This window comes from Meles meles, chromosome 8, assembly GCF_922984935.1.
Source record: "Meles meles chromosome 8, mMelMel3.1 paternal haplotype, whole genome shotgun sequence".
In the NCBI taxonomy this organism is placed as follows: Eukaryota; Metazoa; Chordata; class Mammalia; order Carnivora; family Mustelidae; genus Meles; species Meles meles.
Genome location: NC_060073.1, coordinates 62,542,049 through 62,563,992, shown reverse-complemented (window position 1 = coordinate 62,563,992; position 21,944 = coordinate 62,542,049). Strand labels below are relative to the sequence as shown.

The 21,944-nt window shown below is 56.0% G+C and overlaps 1 protein-coding gene across 7 annotated transcripts in view; it reads left to right on the top strand.

Moving 5' to 3' along the window:
• The window catches only part of GDPD5 (glycerophosphodiester phosphodiesterase domain containing 5), an 81,687-nt gene that overhangs the window by 46,205 nt on the left and 13,538 nt on the right, over positions 1–21,944 (top strand). For all 7 annotated transcript variants that reach the window (XM_046016079.1, XM_046016074.1, XM_046016077.1 and 4 more), the window contains 6 exons: positions 9,717–9,820; positions 12,877–12,970; positions 13,599–13,658; positions 19,715–19,813; positions 20,156–20,249; positions 20,603–20,748. In XM_046016079.1, the coding sequence (XP_045872035.1) occupies positions 9,717–9,820; positions 12,877–12,970; positions 13,599–13,658; positions 19,715–19,813; positions 20,156–20,249; positions 20,603–20,748 (597 nt within the window). The remainder of the gene's footprint in view (positions 1–9,716; positions 9,821–12,876; positions 12,971–13,598; positions 13,659–19,714; positions 19,814–20,155; positions 20,250–20,602; positions 20,749–21,944) is intronic.

Sequence of the window (21,944 nt, the reverse complement as noted above, 5' to 3'; positions counted from 1 at the left end):
CTAAAATGGGGATTTAAAAAAAATAAAATAGGGGCGCCTGGGTGGCTCAGTGGGTTAAAGCCTCTGCCTTTGGCTCAGGTCATGATCCCAGGGTCCTGGGATCGAGCCCCGCATCGGGCTCTCTGCTCAGCGGAGAGCCTGCTTCCTCCTTTCTCTGCCTGCGTCTCTGCCTACTTGTGATCTCTGTCAAATAAATAAAATCTTTTAAAAAATAAAATAATAAAACAAATAGAGTGGGGATAAGACCTTGTGTTATCCTTACTGCAGCAATAAAGCCACACCCATCTCGGCCTTCAGGAACCCCGACGCTCCACCCAGCTTCTCCCCGGCCAGTGCCCAGGGTGCCCGGCAGTGTGGCGGCGTGGCCCTGTGCACTCCAGGGGAAACGGCTAACATTCTGTGACCATCTTGAGTGTCTGCTTAGGGAGCCCAAGCAGGGCGGGGGACAACAGGGGGCGCTGGCACCTAGCACTCTGCAACCCTGGCAGGGCCCTCTAAGAGCCTGGGGTAACCCCTCCTAAGGTCCCCCAGCGCTCCCACTCCCGTCTCCCCGTGGGCTGGTGTAACCCACAGGACGTGTGCGGAGAGGCGGGATGCTGCAGGCTGGGCCTGGTTCCATCGTCCCGCCTAATGAGCCGCTCTCAGCGGTCCCCAGCAGAAGCAAGGGCAGTCAGAGGCCTAAATTGCCTGGCTCTTGGTAGCCCAGAAAAATCAATCCGGCCTCTTAGGCTGTCAGGAGCTGGCTGTGGGTGGGGACTCTAATCCCTTTCCCTGCTTTGGCGCTAATGCTATAAACCTCCCCAGGCCACCCGCTCCCCCCAGATCTCCTGGGTCAGGGCCAGAGTAATTCTGCCAGGGCCTGCCTCTTGTAGGGGAGGTGGGTAGGGGGGCTCCCCTCACCCTTCCCAACTGACATCTCCCAGGCTTTTCTGGTACATCAGTCCCCCCATTTGGCACGTGGCATGGGTGAAACAGGCCGATGACTGGAGGAGCTGGCATGCCCAAGACCTAGCCTTCAAGAGAGCAGACTCCATGGGTAGGCACCCCTCAAACCTCTCTCCTGGCTCTGCAGGGCCACGTGGTGCCGAGGACCTTAAATCAGAGTGGGGACCCCAGGGGCGCCACAGGGTGCAGAGCTCAGCCAGGCAGCGCCCACCCACGGGGAACGGGCTGCTCTGGGACAGACTAGAAAGCCTAGAAGCAGCGCGCGCACATCATGAGCACGGAAATGATGCCAGACTTCACAGACCGTGCAGGGACAGCTGAGGCATCCATTTGGTGGAAGTAAAATTAGATCCCTGCCTCTTACCTCACACCCAAATACATTCCAGATGGATTAAATTGTATTTTTTTTTCTATTTTTAAACTCCTCTTTTCTATTTAGGAAGTACACATTTGTTGAAAAAATTCAAACGACTTGGAAAGATGTAAAATAGAAGGAATTCTAACCTTAACACTTGAGAGAAATGGCTTTCCAGCCTCTCTCTGTGCATGCGTACATCCACGTGGAGCTGTAGACAGGGGCGGACAGAGAGCTGGGCAGATTACAGATTTGAATGTAAACAACGAAGCCAAGAAATTACCAGTATAAAATATAAGTCAGATATATAGACTTAAGCTACCTTTCTTTCTTTTTTAAGATTTTATTTATTTATTTGACACAGAGAGGTCACAAGTAGACAGAGCAGCAGGCAGAGATAGAGGGGGAAGCAGGCTCCCTGCTGAGCAGAAAGCCTGATGTGGGGCTCGATCCCAGGACCCTGAGGTCATGACCTGAGCCAAAGGCAGAGGCTTAACCCACCGAGCCACCCAGGCACCCCAGAGCTACCTTTCTTAAACACAGTACCAAAGACAAAACCTATAAAGGAAAAGGGGTAGATTTGACTACATAAAAATTAAAATTATTTGAGAGAGCATGTGTGAGAGAGCACAAGTCGGGGAGAAGGGGCAGAAGGATAAGCAGACTCCACTGAGCCTGGAGCCCCATGCAGGGATCAATTCCCGGACCCTGAGATCATGACTTGAGCTGAAGTTAGACACTTAACTGACTGAGCCACCCAGGCACCCCCAAAATTTAAATTTTTATACAAAAGTCATAATAAAGTCAGGGCGCCTGGATGGCTCAGTCGTTAGGTGTCTACCTTCGATTCAGGTGAGGATCCCAGGGTCCTGGGATCAAGCCCCACATTGGGCTCCCTGCTCAGCGGGAAGCCTGCTTCTCCCTCTCCCACTCTCCCTGCTTGTGTTCCCTCTCTTGCTGTCTCTGTGTGTCAAATAAATAAATAAAGTCTTTTTAAAAAAACACAATAAAGTAAAATGATCAAATAAGAGAAAATATACAGTACAGATGCAAGCAAATACTCTGACATAGAGAAAGCTTTTATATACCCATAGGAAAGGAAGCCAGTTCTCCCAAATAAAAGCTGCTGAGCTCTGCGCCATCATACTTCTACTCCCTCCCTCTGTCCCAATCCAGGCCCCCTGACCGGTCATCTCAGCAAGCCCTTTCCTTCCAACTTTATTGCAGGCATCTCCTCCTCCAGGAAGCCCTCCAGACTGTCCCCCCTCCTGCAATTGGATGTGTTCTCCTGAGGAGCTCTATTTGCCACACTGGTTCCTAGGACTGGAGCTGCCTGCTGTCTGCTCAGTCACCTGTGGGGGTTGCTCCAACGGGATTCCAGGCCTCATTCACCTCCCACTGGGCAGGACTCAGCACGCATGTCTAGGGTGACTAGAAGAGAGTGGTGGCAAGGCCACAGAGGGGGAGATGCTGGGATTTGGTTTGGTATGGAGTGTGAGGTAGGGGTCTAATTTTTTTTACCAAATGGATCTCCAGATGTCCCAACACCATCTGTTATTGTGCCATCCTTTCCATACTGATTTACCATGTCTTGATCTTGTGTCTTTGCTTCCAGGCTATTCCCCTTCTTCAGGTCTCAGTTTCTCCATTTCTGTAGAGGATGAGGCGAGATGGTCTCTGAACTCTTTTCTAACTGAAATTCCAGGGTTCCTGGCCTGGCATTGCCTATGACTCATTTGGTGAACTTGGGCCAGGCCTTGCCCCTCTGAGCCAACTTCCTCCGTGGTCAGACAAGGATAATTACCTGTCCTACTTACCATTGCTCTGGGATAGTTGGAGATGCTGAAGGCACTCAGACCTGGATGTGAATTCTGGCTTCACATTTAGGGTTGCCCTTTGTGGCCTTGGGCAAGTCATTTCCCCTCCCCAAGCACTGCTTTCCTCTAGCTCTAGCATCTGCTTTGCAGAGCTGAGAGAAGAGAGGATGAAAGGAAATGGAGCAGGCGGCGGCACGGGCTCTCAGGAGCACCCTGCCCCCACCCTATGAAGAGCTCATGCAGGGCTCTGTCCTCCTGCAGCTGGCTCTGTGGGGCTGGGAGTGGGCACGGGGTATCCGTGCACCCCGTCGACCCTGGCACCCACCCTGGGCTGGGGGCAGGTGAGCTACTGGCTGTCCTCAGCAGCCAGAAAAAATCTGGTATAGAGCAGGGGGCGGTGGGGGGTGGGGGGTAGACTTGATCACTGTCTTCACATAATTAAAGGGCTGTCAGATGTGAAATGATAATTAAAGGAACGACCGAGGATTTGGCAACTTACAGCTTACATCTGTAATCACATGCCGGCCTGGCAGCCCTCCCATGACGTGGAGGTGATGTCATCCCCGTGAACAGAGGAGGAAGCTGAGGCTTGGTCCTAAGCGCGCGGCATGCAGCCCCACAGCTTGTGGGGAGGAGGGCTGAGAAGTACAGTCCAGTGGCTATTGCTTGCATTCCCCCTACCCCCTGGTCATCTGACCCCAATATTTCTTGCCCTTTGGCTGGACTTGTTCTGTGTGGTATCAGAGAGCCAGCTTCAGGGAGGTCGCGGAGGGGGCAGAGGTCAGCGGCACCTCAGGGAGGGACAGAGGGACATGCAGGTCCTTGCGGGTCTGTTCCGCCTTGCCAACCTGCTGTCCTCATTTTACGGTGCAGGCAGCTGGTGCTCAAGACAATAAACATACGTCTTCTCCTGGAGGCCAGTCTGGGGTCCGAAGCCAGTGTTGCTGGGCTCCCAGAGGCAGCATGTCCCTATCCGGCTGCTGTCTCTGAAGGAAGAATGTTCAGTTTAGAGGGAGAGCGCCCACCCTTGGAGCTGCAGGAACAGACGCAGGGTGGGCGCCTCTCCTGGAGGCTCAGAGGCAGTCTCTACCCAGGGAAAGGGGGGCGGGGTGGTGACAGCTGGGGAACAAGAGGCCAGCACCCAGGGCGGCTCTGTCATCCTGTGACACTGAAGTCTGTGGCCAAGCCAAGGCTGGCTTCTGGACCCTGGGTGGTGGGGAGTGGGAGGGTGGTTGAGGGGGTGCATCCTGGCTCGGGGCTGCAGCGTGGGGCCAGCAGGGGCCTGAGGTGAGCAGCAAGCTGCAGGGCCTGGGCCCACACTTCCTGTGCAGGGGAAGTGGCTGCAACCCAGGCTTTGTGGCTGCGTGAGCCCCTGCTGCTTACAAGCTCTTTCTCTGCACTGCACGTTTCTCTCTGAAGGCAGAAGGCTCTGGGGTGGGCGGGACAGACACGGAGAGGGGTGAGGAGAAGACATGACCATCAGCAGGAGACAGCGAGGAGAAGTGGCCTCTGGGAAATTGGCACACTGTGGCTTGGTGCGGGATGGAGGGACTGGCCTTCTTGGGGGGGGAGCAGGGGACAAGCATGGGAGGAGATGAGGCGGGGGCACAGGGCTGGATGCCCTGACCTCTGGGGCTGGGGCCTCTGCGGTTCTTTCTCCCACTGCTGCCGGCTCAGGGATGGAGCGGCCTAGTGAGCTCACAGCCAGGGCCTGGCCCCTTCCCCAGCTGCTCTCCGCTTCCCCTTGTGCCCAGTCAGTTCAGGGACTACCTGACCTTTGTTCTGCTCCGGCGGCTAGAAGGTTCTGAAGGAAGGCAGCTGCGTATCACAGGACCTCCTTCCCTTGGTTACTGGAGGCCCGCGGCCTCAGCCTGAGGCTACGTCTGGGTTGGTGATGACCTTGTCCGCTACTGGCCTGAAGCCTCTCTGGGTCAGTCATGCTGGCACCTTCTTCTGTTCTTCACACCAGGTCCCAATGCCACCTGTGCTCTGTGGGCCCAGGTCACACAGACCTAGTTCAGCCATCCCTGCCCTAAAGGAGTCCACAGCCCAGGGAATGGTGCCCTTTTATGTACCTCCCCTGTGCCACTGACTTATACCGTCTCACTCAATATTAGCCCTGCAAGGTAGGGGGTTATTTTCCCATTTTGCAGATGAGGAAACTGAGGCCCAGAGGGGTTCACTTGCCCAAGAGGCAGAGATTGGTCCATCTGCCTCCGGAGCCCAGGCTCTTTCCATCTTCAAATTTCAGAATAGGATTGAAGGCCAAGTTGCTGGGTACCTAGAGTCTGTGCAAAATTGCTCAGGAAACGGTCTTCAAGGGCGGGATGGGGGCGCTCCCTGAAGGAGAAGGAGATTTGGCCCAGTGTGGAGCCCAGGGAGAGAGGAGCGAGGAATCGCAGTGACCCACACTGGGCAACTATACCGGGTCCCAGCTGGCAAGGGTGGGTTTGGGGGAGAGCTGTGCAGGGCTGGCTCTCAAAGGCGACCTGCAGAGGACTGCCTCCATCAGGACACCTGGGTTCAATCCCACCTCCAGCTTCCCCTACTAGATGACCTTGGGTATGTCGCTCAAACTCTGACTCCCCTCTCTCATGCATATTTGAGCCTTGGTGAAATTAGCAAAAGGCTGCCTTCCTCCAGGGCCATGTCCAGTGTCTGCTGGGAAAGGGCCATGATAAAAATACACACTGATGGTAAGCATGACGTGAGTGCCCCTTCTTAGTGATGGGGTCCACTGCTCGCTCAGCTGTATGTGCCGGCCCTTCTCCGAGGCTTGGGATCTTCATTTGCTCTTGGATGGGGATAAAAACCCACAGATAGAGACCCCTAGGCCCCGTGCAGACTGGGAGAGGTGAGGGAGGGCCAGTGGATCCACCATCCCTTGCAACTGGCCATGACCCCAGAGCACACACCTCCTGGGAGGAGGCCCAGGCCTCTCTCCTGTCGTAGCCCCGACAAGGGACCTGTGCTACTGTCCGGAGCCCCTTTGTTGGTGGAGCTGCTGCCCGCCTCTTCCTCCACCAGTTCCTGGCCTTCCCTTCCCCTTTCTTCCAGTCCCTACCATCCAGATTTTTCCTCTGATTGTTCTTACAGTGACCTGCCGCCTCCCCACTGGGGTTGGGCCTCTCCATCCCCATCTACAGGCTCCTTGTGGCCTTGGAGCCCCCACCTTCCAGCTCCCAAGATTTTCATCTCTAGGTGGCCCCCAACCCCAGCTCATGTCTGGTTCTAGTAATGGGGTTCCTAGCTCCTTGTTGCTTAGGCCTGGCCCCCATCTCCACCGTGCCCTGGGTGTCTCACCCACCTGCCATCTCAAGTTTTCTCATCCGGAACACTGTCCAGGCCCGGGGCAGGGTAGTGCTTCAGTCTTGCTGTGTCCTCCCCGCCCCACTGGCAGGATCTGGCCAAGTGGGGACAGTGGTCCTCAGTGCAGAGGGCTCCTGTCTGCTGTGGGCCCCCCAACCCGTGGTCTCCCTGGCCACCTGTCGGAATTTTCCCGGGTCCTCATCAAACCTCACCCTAGGCCCCCTTCCCAGCCCCTGGAGTGGGTTCTCTAACCTGCCACAGTCCCTGAATTCAGGTTGCTTGCCTGGGATAGGACCCATCATCAGCTGAGGCTCACCCCTCACCCAGAGCCCCCTCAGAACCTTGTCTACGGACCACAGGTGCAGCATCCTTGCCCCTGCTGAGGTGGACGATCTCTGTGGACAGATGGGCCCCCCCACTGCTGGCAGCTGGGGCCGCACGGAAGCCCACGGGCCCCTCTGTGGGGAGTGGGTGGTTAGCCCCCAGTGAAACCTCTTCTGGGTGGGTGTCCTCATGCTGGAGTGGGAGAAAGGGTCTTTCTCAGCTATCGTTTCCTTATCAAATCTTTCTTATGCTCCCACCCCACCCTGGGAATGTGAAGACCACCCAGATCTCGAAGGTGCTTACAGTGGAGCAGAGAAGACCCACAGAGGCAGTTTCAGAGCTGCGGGGTCTCTGCCCGAACAGACATGGGGGCCAGGGTTCTGGAAACTCTGTGGAGAGGAGGTTCTCCCTGCTGGGACAAGGAAGGCTACAGGGAGGAGGAGGGTTGCCCCATGAACCAGAGAGGGCTTGCCTTCTAAATGGAGGGTATGGCTTGTGCAGAAGCATGGATGAAGCCTGTGAGAGCCTGTGTGAGGAACTGGGGGTGATTCGGTGCGTGGCCTCTAAGGCCCAGTTGCGGGCACAGAGGACAGCTGAAGCCAGGGAGACTCTTGAGCTGGGGCATGACCAGCGGTAGTTTGGTCTTGGAAGACTGATGTTTAAGCTGGCCTGGGACCAGCCAGCTGCACTCTGCAGGAAATGGGGGGGGGGGGGCGGCGAATGAATTCATATTTGTGAGCAAATGAGGACTGGAGGCAGCAAGAAGAACTCTGAGAAGGTCAAGGCCCAGGGGATGCTAGGCCTGCCAAGCTGGGGTGCTGGCTCCAACGGGGCACTCCATAGCCCTCAGCCCCCATGGCTGAAGCCTGGCCCTTCTGTGTTCCCTGGAACCGTGCCGGCCGTTCATGGGTGGCTGTCAGGGTTCCAGTGCTCCAGGAAGACCCACGGCTTGCCCTGCTCCCATCTGGGGTTTCTCCATTCCTGAGCAAGGCTGAGCCTCGTGGGCCTGGAGCCAGGGCTCATGCTGCTCTCTGTCTGGGCGGGACAGACACAAGTGGTCACCCGTCAGAGAAGCCACCACCTCCCCACTTTCAGGGAGCTATGACCTCCACGGCTCTGTTTATGTACAAAGTGGGGCGAAGCAAGGCAGCCTGAACGCTGCATGTGACAGTGAGTGGAGGAGGCTGCTTTCACTGTCACCCAAACTCAGACCCTCATGCCCAGGGCGAGGCATGGAGTGGGTGCTAGGAGTGGAGCGTCACAGCGCCTCCGGGTTCACAGGCCTTTCCTGCATGCTGGGGAGGCAGAACGTTCTTGAAGACACTGCTGGAGCACTGACGGCTTGTGGGCCTGGTTCTGAGCACTTGGCTTCTATTATCTCATTTAATCCTCGTATCAACACTATGGTGTATGTACTCTTACTGTCCTCGCCACACACATGAATAAACTGAGGCACAGAGGGGTTATGCCTGCACTGATACAGCTTGGGAGACAAGGAGTCTGGCTCCAGGCACTGTACACACAGCCACTCCACGGTGGTGTCTCTTGGTGGCACAGGATGGAGGCGTCCTAGGCAGTGAACAATCTTTCCCTCCTCTTATACATGTTCCTGCCCGCAGTCATAAATTATAAGGGCATGTATCCTTGCAGACCCCGCGGTTGATCGGGAGACCTGGTCCCGGGAGCAGATTGATGTGCACAGGGCATGAGTTTAAAGACAGGGGCTCTGATGCCGCGGAAGGGAGCAGCGTGGTGGTGGAGGTGGAATCCAGGAAGGCTTCACAGAGGAGCTGACATGTGAGCTGACTTCAAAGGTGAATGGGAATGTCAGGCAAGTAAGCCAGGGTGAGAGAACTGGTAGACGAAGGGGATGCAGCTAGGGAGGTAGGTGGAACAGCCCCAGAGGGGCCTCCCTGCTTGGCTAAGCAGTGAGGAGCCATCAAGAAGTTATACCATGGCTACAGCCATGCCTCTGGGCTAGAAGGGTCAAAAAAGCCTAGAGGAGCCGCGGGAGCCCGCAGGGGTTCTGGGTGGTGGACAGGCGAGAGATGCCTCGGCCACCGGAGCACTGCAGCCGGTGGTCTTGGGGTCTCAAGGTGGGGGTGGTCTTGGTTCTTTCTCTTCTGCACTGACTTCCTGTCACCCGCTGCTGGATTGTTCTGATGACCTCAGCAGTTTCCCGGAGAGCAGGATGTTCCCAGCTGGTTGTGCTTCTGAGATAAGGGGACAGACGAAAGCGGGGTAAACCTGAGGGCCCAGCTGGAAGTGCCTACAGACCTCTCAGGAAGCAGCAATGTGAGGGCCTTACCCCCATCCCTGCAGGAGACGGGGGCCTACATGGCCCAGGTCCGAGGGGCCGGCACCTGGTATGGGGGAGCAGAACCCTGTGCTTCAAGTCCAGAGACTGGGGTGCTGGTCTTTATGCCTCTGCTGGCTTGCTGTGTGACTAGGACAAGTCACTTCACTTCTCTGGGCCTCTGTACGTCTATGGGGAGCATGGAAGAGAAGTGGGAAGGAACACCTGCATTGCAGGTGTATGTGGGAAGGAAAGGTGAGGGATGTGACCTCACAGACTGCAGAGGACCACGCCAGTGCGAAGGCTTAGGGCAGACATGGCCTTTACTCCTGGGGGCCATCGCCAGAATGGGCATACTGCTCCTGGAAATGGGCAGAATGGGCAGGTATGCTCCCTGGAAAAGCCTCAGCCAAAGGGGCAGAGAAGATCCCCGGGGCAGACCCCTGAATCCGATCCTGGCTTCTTACCATTTTGTGGCTTTGGGCACTGTGGTATTGGGCAGGTCGCTTCCCGCTCTGAGCCTCGGGTCCCCGAGGATGAAGAGGCTAGTAATCTCTGCCTGGCAAGTGTAGCCATAAAGGGGGAGGCGGGAGGAACATTCTAGGTGGCAGGTGGCCCAAGGGGCCAGCCCCTGACCTCATTTGACCCCTCTCCTTGCTCTCTCTTCCAGTGGGAACGCCTCTGGTTCCTGCTCCTCACCTTCACCTTCGGCCTCACACTCACCTGGCTGTACTTCTGGTGGGAGGCCCACAATGACTACGACGAATTCAACTGGTGAGTGGGGGCAGGGAGGACGGGGGCACAGTGCCAGGGCCCTGGGCTAGAACTGGGGGGCTTTGGTTTGAACCTGTCTCCCAGGCTGGCCCTCAGAGCTCTCTGTGTGGCTTTTGGGGACAGAGTCCTCTGGAAGGCACAAGGGTCTCCAGGAGTGGAGACCGGCTGGGGAGAACATGGCTTCCTTCCTGGTGTGCTCTCATGGGAAACAAGAACAGAAGACTAGGGCAGGGCTCAGCCGGGTTCTGAGGCCTCTGGACCTCATTGTAGATAAGAACGCCAAGGCCCAGAAAAAGACCAGGGCCTCAGCAGCGGAGATGATCCCAGATCCCAGGCATCTGAAATCCCTGTGCAGGACCTTGGGCTGGGCTGGCAGATGTTATGGTTCCAGGATAGCTCAGCATCCTTTATGGGCATGAGCCTTAGGTCCAAGGGCAGGGCCTTCTGAGGCTCGTACCTGAATTCAGAAGGGCACCTGCTTCTTCCTCACCCCCTCCATGGCCTGCCTTTGTCAGACAGTGGAAGGCACGAGAAGGGGAGCAGGTTCCCTGGGTTCTAGCAGGGGACTCCCCCACAGACAGGTGTGGAAACCAAGGCCCCAAGTCACGCAGGTACTGGGAGCAGAGATGGGGCTTGGAAGCCAGGCCTCCTTGCTCACCATCCCCTATCTTTACCTTCCTACTGAAAGTTCAGCTCAAGCTCAGTTCATTGTGACCGTGAGCACACTCAGCCGAGCCCCTCTTAAGCTGTTTCCTCTTCCGTAAGATGGGATAACTCCCCCCTCATCAGGTCTTTCTGAGGATGGAACGAGACCGTGTCCATGGGAGGGCTCAGAGCTCACGTCACCCTCAGGTCCACTTCCTGGGAGGCCAGAGCTCCAGATGGAAGGCGGCCATGAGGTTAGAATGTGGGATTTCTAGGGCTCTGAGCTTCTGATGGGCTGTGGTGTGCTAGGATTCTGGGCTGATCCTATTAATGAGCCATTAATGGAGTCTGGGGATCGACTCTCCTCTGCACGGCATGAGGCTGTGGCCCTATCATTAATGAGTACAATAAAGGACGTGCTGCTGTCCCCCTGCAGCCTGGAAAGATAAGCCTCGGTCCCAGAGGTGGCCTCTGGCCTTTATTAAATGCCATCGATCAATTATTCATCCTCCCAGGTATCCAGAGCATAGGCTGTGTAGTGTGTGGTTGCAAACATTGCCTGCTGGCCCTCCATGGCAGACCCTGGACAGTTCTCCTGAACTGGAGGGTTGCTGCCTGGGAGATCATTGGGTCCACCCCCATCATGTACAGATGGGGAAACTGAGGCCCCGAGGGGGCAGCACTCGCCCACGGCTTCAAAGCCAGTTAGTGCCAAAACAGTTTGGGGACCATCTGAGGGGACTGAAGCTTGGAGAGGTTAAGTAAACTTTCCAGAGTCACACAGCAAGATGTGGGCAGATCTGGGACAGGGGCTTGCGTCACACTGTCCACAGAAGTTCCTCACTCTGCCAGGGAGTGAGTGCCCTATTACTGGGCAGTTCAAGCAGAGGATGGGTGTAGGGGGAGACTGTAGGGGGAAGCCCTGCCTGGGACTTAGGGAAGGCCTGGAGACCCACAGCTCCCTCACCTGTCACTGTGGTTTCTTGGAGTCAGTGCTGGGATCCAGGAGACCCTGGCCTGGCCCTCTGGGTCTCGACAGTATCTGGGGATCGTTCACACAGTGAGAGGATGTGAGCGAGAAGCAGATGGTCAGGGTGGGATGCGAGAGCCGGGGAGCGACCCTGTGGGCTGTTGCTCTCCAGGAGGGCTCCCTGCCAAAAGTGAGAGACAAGTGCCACCAAAACCTCTTTCAGGAGTCCTTCCCAAGGAGCAGTTCCTGCCCGTCTTTGGGCCTCGGTTTCTCCAGCTGTATGGTGAGAAGAGTACACTCAGTGGTGTAAGCAGTAGGTCTTCCTCCGGAATCTGAAGATGAGGGCGGGGCAGGGGGGTTGCCGGGGAAGGCAGGTGCCCCCAGCGTGTCCTCCTGGTGTCCCCTCCCAGGCCCAAGATGGCAGCAAGCCAGAGACTGCCTGGTGCCGGCTCACATTCTCTGATTACCCTCAGTGAATCGTGCCTTCTCTGAGCCTCAGTGTCCCATGCTCCAGGGAGGATGTGGGTGGTTCAGTCTTTCTGGAGAGAAACTAAGCAGCTTTAAAAAGGGCAGTCCATTTGGCCCTATAATTCTATTTGCAGGAGCCTATCATAAGAAAATAATAATACAGAAAGCTGTGTGCAAAAAAAAATGTGTGTATGTTCATTTATAAGAGTGAATCATTGGAAACTGTTTTCATTAGTAGAAAGTTGGCTACATATGGTACATTAATTCAGCAGACCACATGGCTGTTCGAAAGTCACGCTTCCTCGGGGTTTTTACTGACATCAGTAAATTCTTGGGTGAATAATGAGAAGAGAATTGATTGAGTACTTACCACGTGCCTTGCCTCACTTCATGCTGGTGAAGGGCACTTTGTTCTCTCCATCCTATAGGCGAAGAAACGAAGGCTCCAAGAAGTCAGGGACGATGATATCTGAGCAATCCTAGGACCCCCAATTTTAATATGTTAGCACTGAAATGGAGATCAGTGTCACAGTCAGTGGCATCCTCACCTTGGGGAAGCCTGTCCCCAAGGAACCCTGCAGAGTCCTGCAGTGAGAGGCAGAGAGGGGACTGGAACCCTCGCACCTCCCTCCAAAACCCAAGCTGAGCACACGTGCTGGGCATGACAGGGTCCTGGCTTTGCTGTTTTACAAATATATAAAATCAGGGGAAACCCATGAAAGAGAAGTCTACGGAGTCTTGGTGATGGTTCCTTCTGGGCAGTAGAATGATGGTGAATTGTTGTTTTCTCCTTTATGCCTCTGGGCCTGCCCGGGTGTCCACTGGCCTGACCGATGAGCACGGAAACGGTGACAGTGTCACAGAGCAGTCCCAGCCTGGTCGCTGACCCTGGCCACAAGAGTGGATGGCCTGCTGGCCCCCCGGGAACCACCTGGCTCCCTGGTGCAAGTCTGACCCCTCCCCGTCCCGGCAGGTACCTATACAATCGCATGGGCTACTGGAGCGACTGGTCGGTGCCCATCCTTGTGACCACCGCTGCCGCTTTCACCTACATTGCGGGCCTCCTGGTACGTGCGGCTGCCCAGAAGGCAGGCGGGCCTGCTCCCAGGGGGAGGGTGAGCCATCCTGGTCGAAGGGGGGAGCTGGCTTTTCCCAGGACCTTGTAGTCTCCTGCACCGCTGGGGCTTGGTCTCAAGGTGGGAGGTCATCTGGCTTTTGCCCCATCCTGGAATATTTTCCTCCTGACCCAGTGAGAGCCATCTTGCTGGTAGGGCCCACTGCAGACTGTCTCTTCCAGAAGCTTCTGCTTTGGTTCCTGCTCCCAATTCTCTACTCCCTCAGACTCAGGTCAGTCCCCAGGCCGAACTAGAAGTTCTTGGGGGACTAGGCTCAAGTCTGCTTCAGAATCCTGGGGCCTTGAACTCCCAAAACATTCACTGGGCAGCCCAAGGGCAGCAGGGCCCAGTGAACACTCAAGGGAGAAATTATAGAGGAGGAGGAGCCAAGAGGCCTAGAATAATCTGGGAGGTGCCAGGCTTGGGCTAAGCTGGGCACTCCCATAGCCCACAGGGAGGGTTGGTAGATGGTTCTGAGCCAGGCTCAGAGTGGCAGCAGGTGGCAGGGTGTCTGGGAACTCACAGAAACCTTCAGGTCACACATGGGCCCTGATTGTCCCCCCGGGGGTCCCCTCTTCAGGTCCTGGCACTATGTCACATTGCTGTGGGGCAACAGATGAACCTCCATTGGCTGCACAAGGTAAGGGCTGCCTCTGTTGGGGGGCTGGGGGAAGGGAGACGGGGCTAACAGCTGCCGCAGAAGAGGAAGAGCTTGGATGCGCCATCCTTGCTCCTCGGACTTGACGCTTGTTCTCGTGGCTACCAGAGTTCCCACAGGCTGGCCTCTGTTAACTCATTTAATCCTCCCAGTAGCCCTATGATATAGGTAATGTTATCATCCTATCTTGCAGTTGGGAAAACTGAGGTACAACGAGGTTAAGAAACTTGCCCAGGGTCTCCCACTTAATAAAATCCTAGCTCAGTAGCTGTGGACTGGCCAGCACAGGTCACAGCCCTTGCCCCCTCATTCTTCACTGAGCCCCCAGTGTAAAACTCAGCCTGGTGATGGGACCCCCCCCCCCAGAGCCCTTCCCACCACTCCTCTTGCTCCCTTCGTGATCCCACTGCCCCAACTAGCACTAAGGCCCTACAGGACCTGGGCCCCGCTCACGCCTCCCAGCTGCTGTGTGGGACGGTCACCTCAGCTTGTGCTGCAGGAGACAGTCCAGGCCCTCCCAGCACGATGGCCTCTTCTCGACTTACCTTTCTGCCCTTGCCTCCCTTTCTCTTTCCTTTGGACTCCTTCCTTGGTTTGCCTCCCCCACCTACAGGCTGCTTAAGATCCCCCAGCACTGGCAGGCCCCCCTGCCACAGTCCTGAGCATCTGTGCTGTCCACTTCCACCTGGCTTCCCTACCCCAACCCTCCCCTGTCTGGGAGCCCCATGTAGGCCAGATCGAATTTGCCCATCTTTGTGGCCCCCAAGCCCCACTGAGGACTGGGCCCATACATACATTCCGAGCCTCAGCACTCGGGCCATTCATTGCATGCCTGGTGCTGAAGGTATGTGGCTAAGGTCTGCCCTTCCTGGGTCCTCAGTGGGCATGGGGTGTGGTCAAAGCCGAGCAAGAGAGCCTCTCCTTCCCCAAAGCACATGGGCCTTGGAGGGAGGCTGGACATTTCTTTTTGCTCAGAGCCTGGCTCAGAGTGAGCATGCCATTTAGGACGGGCAGAAATGTACAGAGGTAACCGTGAGTCCATGAGAGGGGTGCAGAGTGACCAGGGGTGGGGCTCACTTCCTGCTAGAGGGCGACATGGAGCAAGAACAAGAGGACAGAGCCAGAAGCTGGACTGGGCAGAGGGGAAGGTGCCAGTGGCCATCCAGAGGGCCTCAGAGGTCAGGCGCTGGGGAGTCAGACCTGGCGACTAAACTCTGAGAGGCCTGAAGACTGGCCGGCAGCCCTCCCCGCTTCCTCCCACCTGTCACTCTCTCCTGAGGTCTCCTCTGGGCTTCTGAAGTCCCCTCACAGGGCACTTTCTTCTTCCGGCTGGGCAGCTGACACTTGAAAGAACTGCTCCAGCTGGCATGCCCCCGGGGGGGGGGGCACCCACTGGGGTCACCTCCTCCAGCTCAAGTCTGCTTCTCAGCAGGCCAGGTCACACCTGCTTGATCCTGGTGGAGAGGCCCGGAACCAGCCCTGGGGAGCAGATCAGTACAGGGAGTCGTCCCCTGGGGCTGGAAGGATCAGATCCTTCAGGAGCACAATGACTAGCTCCAGGGATGCCAGTCCCGCCTTCCTCTCCCCTCCCATGAGATCTCAGCGTGAGCAAGGTCTTTCTAGGCAGAAATGATCCGCAGCTAAACCTGCTGCACCGGGAGGGAGGGGTCCCTGGGGGGCTGGGAGTATTCAAGCAGGGGTCAGAAATTCTCCTGTTCTGCTTCGAAGATTCTGTCACTTGAGTCTAAAATTCTAAAGAATCCTCTCCTTTTTTGTTTTAACTAATGTTTGAACCACCTAATACATTGAGACAGTTCAAAATTAAAAAGGAGCTAAAAAGTATGCAGTGCAGATCTCCCTATTTCCCCAGAGATACTTTAACCATGTGCAAATATACATGTGTATTTCCTGTTTCCTCCTCCTTTCCCCTAAGCAGCCTGCTCCCTCTCTTCTGCACCTTGGCCAAACCAGAGCTCCTTGCCCTTCCTGCACTGAGAGCGTTGCCATCGGTGTCCACCCCTCGCGCCTGCTCACCAGCAACTCCCTGGTTTCCCACACCCTCCTTTCCTCACCAGCACAGTGCAGCAGTGAGCTGGGCAGAGAGTTCTTGCGACGGAGCCTCATTGCCCTGTGCCACGGATCCACGCCCCACAGTCGGGGCTTAGAAAACACCCTCGCCATAAAGCGTTCACCAATTTCTTTCTTGGCTTTGGCCAACCCAATGGGTGAAGATGCCGCTCACTTGAACGTGCATTTGGAGTCACTTACCTTTCCTTTTCCATGAACTGGCTCTTCCTCTTTCCTGTCCTTTTAGCAATGGGATTTGCTTCTTGCTTATTGATTTGTAGGACTGGTCTATAGATCCAGAAAATTAGCCCCTTGGCCAATGAACTGCAAATAATTCTTCCTGATTCATCTTTTCACTGGGCTTGTATTATTGCCATAAGAACTTTATTCTTCAGTGTGTGAATATATCATCTGTTTGATGTCTCCTGGGTTTTGTGCCAGAGTTAGAAAAGTCTTTCCAGAAAAAATGTCTCTGCTGGTATCACTTGGTAACTATAGGTTTCTACCTTTTTTTTTTTTTTTAACATTTACCTATTTTATCTTTCTGGAAGTTATTTAGGGATATAGTGTGATCTTTGTTCTTTTTTAGATGGCTTCGCAGGTCCTCTCTGTTCAGTAATCCATTCCTTCCTTCTAATTGGAGATGACACTTTTATATTAGACTAATTTTTTAAATGTATTTAGATCTGGGGGCGCCTGCGTGGCTCAGTCAGTAAAGCATCTGACTCTTGATCTCAGCTCAGGTCTTGATCTCAGGGTCATGAGTTCAGGGCCTGCGCTGGGTCCCACACTGGGCATAGAGCCTACTTTAAAAAAAAAAAAAAGAAAAGAAAAGATCTTTCTGAACTTTTTATTTACTTCCACTTATCTCTCTGGTCTCATGCCAATATCGTCTTGCTTTACCTCTGACAGTTTGATGTTTTAATTGTTAGCTTTATTTTGAGCCTCTCTGGTTCCCCAGGTCATGAGTAGGGCTGGCTGCAGAGCAGAGGGCCGGGGATGGTGCAGAGAGGGAGCCATTTGGGGCAGGCAGAGTACTGTGAGCAGATCTGGGTGTCCACTTGGGGACCTTCCCCCTTCCTCCCCAGTCCTCCCAAGGCTTCTATTTCCCAGAAACAGGAGCCAAGTCCAGGGGCCCAGAAGGTAAGAAGGTCGAAGTGTGCTTGGGGCTTTCCAGTAAACAGGAGGTCCTTTCCCTGAGATGCCCCGCTCCCGCCCAACCCTCTACTCCAGAATTGGCTCTGAGGCCACTGCTGCGAGGGGCTTTGACCACAGCTCCCACCTTCCCAGGCTGTTCCCCATCCCGACACCGCCATGCCCCCATCTGTGGCCTTGTCTGACACCTCTACCACAGCGGCAGCAGCCCCCAGCCTAGGGCCTGCCTGGAGGAGGTGTCTGCCAGTGACTCAAGCTGCAGCCCAGGGAGGAGGGTGGGGCACCGTGCAGCCACACCGCCAATTACCAAGGGAGCTGGGACCAGCCTCCCCCGCACCCCCTGACCAACCAGGCTGGGGTCTCCAGTTCTTCCTGGCGTCTGGCCCCATCCCTGTCCAGCTGCTGTTCAGGAAGGCACGCTTGTGCTAGGTGCTGCTCCTCACCGTAGCCGTGGTCTTGTGTCCTCGGCGCTCATTCTGTGTTCTGCGCTCATTCTGTGCTCATTCTCTGAAACTTTCCACACAGTATGTCGATTACTCTCGGTAATAATCTTGCTCATTTGGTATAATGCCTGCTTTTCCAAACACTACCACTAACACTTAGCAAGCATTTACTCTTTGGGCGCTGACCACTCTGCTTACCAGCCTGCCACCTGCTTTCTGTCCCTTGTCCCCACCCCCCTTTCAGGTGGATACTCTCTCTTCCCGTTGCACAGCTCAGGAGAGGCTAACCTCTCCTCATAGGGCTGCAGAGTTGGGGTCTGAAGGATGGGACGTGCAGGGCCACGAACCCCAGCCGGCCATGGGGACCACAGAGCCCAGCATCCAGCTGCCCCCGGGAGGCCGCCCTGTGACCCCTCTGCAAGCCTGGCTTCCAGCCCCTTGCTGCATGGACAGGCTGCCTGTGTCTCTGTCCCTTCCGCTGTCCTCTCAAACCACGGCCCCACCTGTGCAGAAGAACAAAGACCGCTTTCACAGGAGCCGAGCGGGCCATCCCTGGGCCTTCTGCATGAACTCTATCCTTTCCAGTCAGATTTGAGGAACAATGGTCATGCTGGGCGTCAGTGCTGTTATTGTGGCTTCAGAAGATAGTGGGGTGGGGGGGACCCCACAGACACTGAACACCGCAGTAATGCCTCTAAGCATAATGGTTGCCACGACAGCAACGGCAAGACTCGGAGAGAATAATAATTTTAATTGTGCTAGGATTATGGGAAATCAGCGTTACTGCAAGCCTTTCCACTAGCAGTTAAATGTAGTAAGACTATCAGAAGCAACCCTCCAGAGACTTTTGCGGTGCCCAGGGCCAGCCTGGAGGGGGCAGCGGGGCGAGGGGCAGAGAGCCTGTGTGTGGAGCAGGGATTCTCAGGGATGGCGAGCACACCCCTCCGCCTCCCTCCACGGCAGTGTGACACCCCAGAAAGAGCATGACCTCTGGGACAGGCAGGATGGGGTTTGCTTCTGGATCTGCCTCCTCAGAACTACACAGCAAACCTCCCTTGTGCTGAGCAGTTTCCCTGCGCGTAAAATCAAGGTGATCATGACCTCACCTGGGACATTAGAAGAATAAACACGAGGAAAGCAGGATGTCCCTCCCCTGGCCCCAGGCACACAGGCCCTCTGTCTACCTGTGCCTCCCTCTTCCCGTGTCCCCCAGGCCAGTATGTTACAGCCATAAAGGCCCCCGCCCATCTCAGCCTCATCACTGCTGCTTATGGGAACGTTCATCTCCAGGCTGATGGTCTGCAGTGCCAAACCTCCAAAGGAAAACTTAATCCCAGGAGGAATGACTCTTCCCTGGCTAGCAGGGGACGGAGATGGATCCACCGCTGTCTCTGCCCTCGTTCAGTTGGTGGAGGGCTCTCAGAAGGCTGCTGCCTCGAGGAAGGCGCTGCAGGAAGGGGGACAGTGGGGAGACAGCAGCTGTAGGGCAGGGTGGGGCCTTGACTGGCCCATTATGGAGAGGGGGTTGGGGGATTTGGGGAAGAGGTGTGACTTTAAGGTGTCAGGCTTGGCAATGAGGCAAAGGTGGCTGCGGTGGGGGGGTTCGTTAGAAACTGGACTGCGCTTTGTTTTGGGGGAGAATCTGGCTTTGCATGAGATATTCCATATCCATCTGTCCTGTGGAGGTCCTGTGTTGTCTTCCCTTGGAGTCACACTCCTTGCTTCCTCCAGGAGGCAGCTCAGAGGGCAGCGCGCCCCCCCCCCCCCCAGCCCCAGAAGCTAGAAGCTCGGAGGTGGGGGCTGGGAGCAAGCCTTGGCAGTGGGGCCAGTGGGGCTGCACCCCGCCTCATTCTAGCTTGCTCCAACCTCCGGGGCTCTCAGCTCCTGCAGGGGACCCAGCTCCTCTGCCTCTGGCCCCATGGCACTGGACAAGTCACCCTTCACCCCAAGAGCTGCTGGCTGGGCTAGGAGAGTGACCGGCTGAGCCCAGCAGATGTCCCCACTGGCCGAATATCTTCCCTCCTCACATCCTCAGTGGGGCTAACACTGGGCTGCACCTCCACCTCCCCCCAGCTTCCTCCCACCTTCTCTCCTCTCCAGCCTCTCTCCTGTTTGCTTGAGGTCTGCCGGCCTCCTCCTGCCTCTGTCCCTCACTGTCGCTTCTGGCTGGCCGGCTCTGGCTCTCTTACAGTCATGCCTCTTCTCCACTTCCCCGCCTCCCTGCTTTGTGGGTCTCTCTTGCACTCTCCATTCCTCCCTGTGTCTCTCAGCCTCTCCTGCTGCCTCTGCTCCCCTCTCAGACACACTGGGGACACTTTGGCTGTCCAGGCACACCTGTTCTGACTCTCTATCTGGTGACTCTTCCCCTTCCAGATAGGGCTGGTGGTCATCCTGGTGTCCACAGTGGTAGCCATGTCAGCCGTGGCCCAGCTGTGGGAGGACGAATGGGAGGTGCTGCTTATCTCCCTGCAGGTGAGTTGGGGGGGGGGGGGATGATGGGCAGCTGCTTCCTCAGAACCTTCCAAACAAGGCAGTGCTATTTCATGGTTCACGTCTCTCCAAAGGCCCAGAGGGAATAGGGAGCAGTCTGGGTCACAGAGTAAGTCAGAGCAGGAAGGAGGCTACAGCTCGGGGTTTCTGCACCCCGAGTGTCCTCCACTGAAAAATGGAGACAGAGTTGCCTGCCCCATGGATAGAGACAGGCTATTCCCTGTCTCTATCCCCATGGATAGAGACAGAGATTCCCTCTGGTGACCGGAGGGAATGGGCATGGCTACGAGCCAATGGGTCCTCTTGCCCCTTCCCATACACAAGGGCACAGCACCATTCCTGCACATCGGGGCCCTGGTCGCCATCACTGCACTCTCCTGGATCGTGGCAGGACAGTTCGCCCGGGCAGAAAGGACCTGTAAGTATGACTACCTGCCCTCACCTCGGTGGCCTGGGGACAAGGTGTCGCTCTCGGCATGGGGGGTTCTGGTTCAGAGTGGCCCACACATTCCGCCGAGGACTGCAGCCCCAGTCGGCCCTGCAGGTCTCCTCTTCTGCATGCCTGTCTATGTGGGAGTTAGAAGTCAAGCTCACCTTCCCAATGGCAGCTGCCCATGGTGCAGGGTCCCCACAGAGTGTCTGGGTCCTGACAGGTGGAGGGAAGAGAGGTCCAGCATCCCCCCTGCCTCCAACCTGCCCACAGTTCATGGGTGGGCCTCCTGGGGGCCACACAGCTCACCAGACAGCATCACTCACGGCCTGTGTCTGCAGCCTCCCAGATGGCCATTCTCTGTACCTTCTTCGCCATTGTGTTTGCCTTGTACCTGGCACCTCTCACCATCTCCTCTCCCTGCATCATGGAGAAAAAGGACCTGGGCCCCAAGCCTGCCCTCATCGGCCACCGCGGCGCTCCCATGGTGAGTGCCACCTGAGGGTCCTAACAGAGTTGGGGGGAGGAGCTGCCATTCTGGGGGAGACAGGCCAAGACTAGCTCCTTGTAGGGAGGACCTTGTAGGGAAAGGGACAGAATAAGAATAGTGTAGCAACCGCAGTAATCCCTTCCAGAGGGTATGTGGGAGAACTGGCGGAAAAGCTGGGGAGCTTAGATGGGACTGAATCCTGAAGCATCCTGAAGGCATCTTGCTAAAAATATTTAACTTTTATCCCGAGGGCCCTGGGGAGATACAGGAAGGCTTCAGGCCGGGGCCAGACCTAGCCAGGTTGTGGGTTGGGAAGGCCCGGGAGAGAGAGTGCCAGGTGTGGGGAGAACAGCAGGACCCTGGGTTGCATGAACCAGAAAGAACACCTTCCAGGCTGCTGGGGACGGAGGGGATGGGTGCAGCTCAGAGCCCATTGCTAATCAGAATGTAGCTGAACAGGGTTGAAATGGAGAGAGAAGAAGTCAAAGTCCGAGCCCTATGAACCCACAGCAGACCTTCCACTTGAGAGGACGGGTTCAGAGCCATGCTTCCTTGGCCTTTTGGCAGCTGTGGGAGCCTGGATCAATCCCTATCTGCTCTGTCCCATTTCCTCATCTTGTGTCCTGGGCTAATGGAGAGTGTCTGGGCCGTGTGAAGTAGGACTTAGCACACGTGAAGGGCCCGGCTATGAGCCTGGTGCACAGACAGTAAGAGGGAGACATTCCTGCTTTCTGGGGCAGGCCCTCTCCCTTCTCTGGACCAGGGGTTCCTTCAAGAACACCCTGAACTTGTGGTTCTTAACAGAAGCAGTACCACTTCCCACCCCCAGGGAGCGCTCGAGGACTTCGTGAGAGCTTTTTCTTGGTTTTTGCAGTGATTCAGAGTTCCATGATATTACTGAATTTCAGGGTAGTCAAGGTGGCCTCACAAAGTAACTTTTAAAAGGTGGTGTTCAGTCCGATTCGGCTGTGAATCACCCTTAGGTTCTTCCTCACTACCTGTGGTGAGTGTTACTGTGCCCATTTTCTAGGTAAGATTCAGACACCTGTGCCCAAGCTGGACTCTGGAGTCCTCCCAACATATATCCCTTACTGGTCCCAGCACCTGGAGGAAACTAGCTGGAAAGGCATGGCTGTGGAGTCAGAGGGATCTGGGGTTGGGGTCCAGTTTTGCCCCATATTGCCTATGTGTCT